This window comes from Etheostoma cragini, chromosome 11 (assembly GCF_013103735.1).
Source record: "Etheostoma cragini isolate CJK2018 chromosome 11, CSU_Ecrag_1.0, whole genome shotgun sequence".
Lineage (NCBI taxonomy): Eukaryota > Metazoa > Chordata > Actinopteri > Perciformes > Percidae > Etheostoma > Etheostoma cragini.
Window position 1 is genome coordinate 509,183 of NC_048417.1, and position 2,735 is coordinate 511,917.

The 2,735-nt window shown below is 46.8% G+C and overlaps 1 protein-coding gene across 1 annotated transcript in view; it reads right to left on the reverse strand.

Annotated features, from left to right (window-relative positions):
• The window catches only part of LOC117953074 (coiled-coil domain-containing protein 141-like), a 5,966-nt gene extending 5,841 nt beyond the window's left edge, over positions 1-125 (reverse strand). Inside the window, exon 1 of the mRNA XM_034885789.1 lies at positions 69-125. Coding sequence (XP_034741680.1) covers positions 69-125 — 57 coding nt within the window. The remainder of the gene's footprint in view (positions 1-68) is intronic.
• Positions 126-2,735: the final 2,610 nt, after the last annotated feature.

The following is a 2,735-nucleotide window of genomic DNA, read 5'->3' on the forward strand; positions in this document are numbered from 1 at the left end:
GTCTGTGTGTGTGTGTGTGTGTGTGTGTGTGTGTGTGTGTGTGTGTGTATATATGTGTGTGTGTGTGCCCCTGGAGTATAAAGTAACCGATGAATGTTGTCCTCTCTGCAGGGCTGGAATCTCATGGCCGACATAATCCTTGACCAGAACCATGACCTGCAGTCTGAATCCACATCAGACCGCCTGGCAGAGACCAGGACAAAAGAAACCAGGACCATGCAGTCTGGATCAGACCTGAAGCCTGAATGTAGATCAGAGCCAAACAGAAGCCTGCAGTCCAGATCCAGATTAAACCCAAAGTCAGAATCTAAATCAGAGGAGACCAGAGACTTGGAATCTGGAGCCAGTGTAGACCAGACACTGGAAAGTAGACCAGAGAAAACCAAAGACTTGCATTCTGGATTCTTACCAACGAACACACACACAAATTTTGAGTCAGGATCCAGATTCAAGTTGAAGACTGGATCTATGCTAGAGGAGACTAAAATTCTGGAACCCAGATCCAGGGTAGACCAGAAGCTGTTAAGTAGACCAGATGACAATAAAAACCTACAGACTGGATTTAAATCAACACTGAAGACAGAGTCTAGAACGATAAAACCCCGAGACATTCAGCCGGGGTCAGACCTAAAGCTTGACTGTAGACCCGAGGAAACTAAAGACTTGGAGCCTGAAAGCAGATCAGAGAAGACCAGAATCCTGCAGTCTGGATGCAGTTTAGACCTGTCATTGGGGTCCAGATCAGAGCTGAAGCCTGGATTTAAACTAAGTGTGAGGCCTGAATGTAGATCACAGGAAAAGAAAGACTTGGAGCCAGGATCCAGATCCGAACAGACCAGAAACCTTCAGTCTGGATTAGATCTGAAGGTTAGAGACATTGAGTCAGAATCTGAATCGGGGGGGAACCAAAACCTTCAGTCAGGATCTGGATCAGATATGCAGCTTGAGTCTAGACTAGAGGAGTCCGAAGACCTGCAGACTGGACCAGATGTGGAGCTTGAGTCTCGACCAGAGGAGTCCGAAGACCTGCAGACCGGACCAGATGTGGAGCTTGAGTCTAGACCAGAGGAGTCCGAAGACCTGCAGACCGGACCAGATGTGGAGCTTGAGTCCGAAGACCTCCTGACCAATCAGAGGCTCCTGCTTGTGGAAAAGGTGACGTCTACGTTTTATTCTCTGGAGCTTCTTCTCCTCATTTGACGGTATTTACACTGTGTGTGCGTGTGTATGTGTGTGTGCGTGTGTGAGTGTGTGTGTAAGAGTTTTTGTGTGTGTGTCTGTCTGTGTGTGTTTGTATTTTTATCTGTCTGTCTGTGTGTGTGTGTTTTTGTGTGTGTATCTGTGTGTGTCTGTTTGTTTGTGTTTGTGTGTGTGTGTATATGTGTGTGTGTGTCTGTGTGTGTGAATCTGTGTGTGTGTGTGTGTGTGTGTTTCAGGCGTCAGGAGCGGCGTTGAACCAACAGCCGACGGTGGATCGACTCGGCAGAGCCAGACAGGAAGTGACTGAGCTGCGGCGTCAGAGAGAGAACTACAGGAAGTACAAGCAGAGACTCAACAAGGTGCTCACACCTGTACACACCTGTACACACCTGTACACACCTGTACACACCTGTACTCACCTGTACACACCTGTACACACGTGTACACACCTGTAACCACCTGCACTCACCTGTACACACCTGTACACACTTGTACACACCTGTACACAACTGTACACACCTGTACACACCTGTACACACCTGCACACACCTGTACACACCTGTACCCACCTGTCATATAGTTAGTATCACATCGTGTGTGTGTGTCTGTGCGTGTGCATGCGTGTGTGTGTCTGTGTGTGTGTGTGTGTGTCTGTGTGTCTGTGTGTGTGCATGCGTGTTTGTGCGTGTGTGTCTGTGTGTGTGTGTCTGTGTGTGTGTGTGTGTGTGTGTCTGTGTGTGTGCATGCGTGTTTGTGCGTGTGTGTGTGTGTGTCTGTGTGTGTGTGTGTGTCTGTGTGTGTGCATGCGTGTTTGTGCGTGTGTGTCTGTGTTTGTGCGTGTGTGTGTGTGTGTGTGTGTGTGTGTGTGTGTGTGTTTGTGTTTTCAGACCCTGCAGGACCTGAACGGGGTCTCTGAGATGCTGGACTCGTGCACCCGTCTAGACCTGGGCTCAGACCTGCAGACCTCCCGGCTGATGCAGCGCTTCATCCAGGCCGCGCCACACTTCACCGTGAGACCTGGTCCCCGGGTGGTTTTGGGACTTTTAGGCTCCGTCTCCACGGCAACGTCTAATCTTTAACCCTCCTGGTGTCTTCAGGTCTAATCTGACCCCTTTCCAAATCGTGGCTATATCTCAAATTTGGGTTTCTTCAAAATAAATTTCCACAAAAGTATAAAAGGATTTGGGTGTTTTTGGTCAATTTTATAGAATTTGGAGAAAAGTAAAATTGACAAAAAGAACCTGTTTGACAAATGTGAATTTTTTTTTTAAAAAATCATTAAAAGAGACTAAAATGTGAACAACTGTAAAAGAAAACGTAACAAAAATGGAAAAAAAAAAAGTGACAAAAGTTTTGGGGAAAAAAACCCCAAAATTTTAAAAGACGATAACGTTGATAAAAGGGTTTGATTTGAAATTTTGACCCAGAAAAAATTTAATTAAAAATTTGCAGGAAGACAACACTGGAACTGCAAGAGCTAGAGCAGGGGGAATGAGAGGGGGGAATGCTAGAGCAGGGGGAATGAGAGGGGGAAA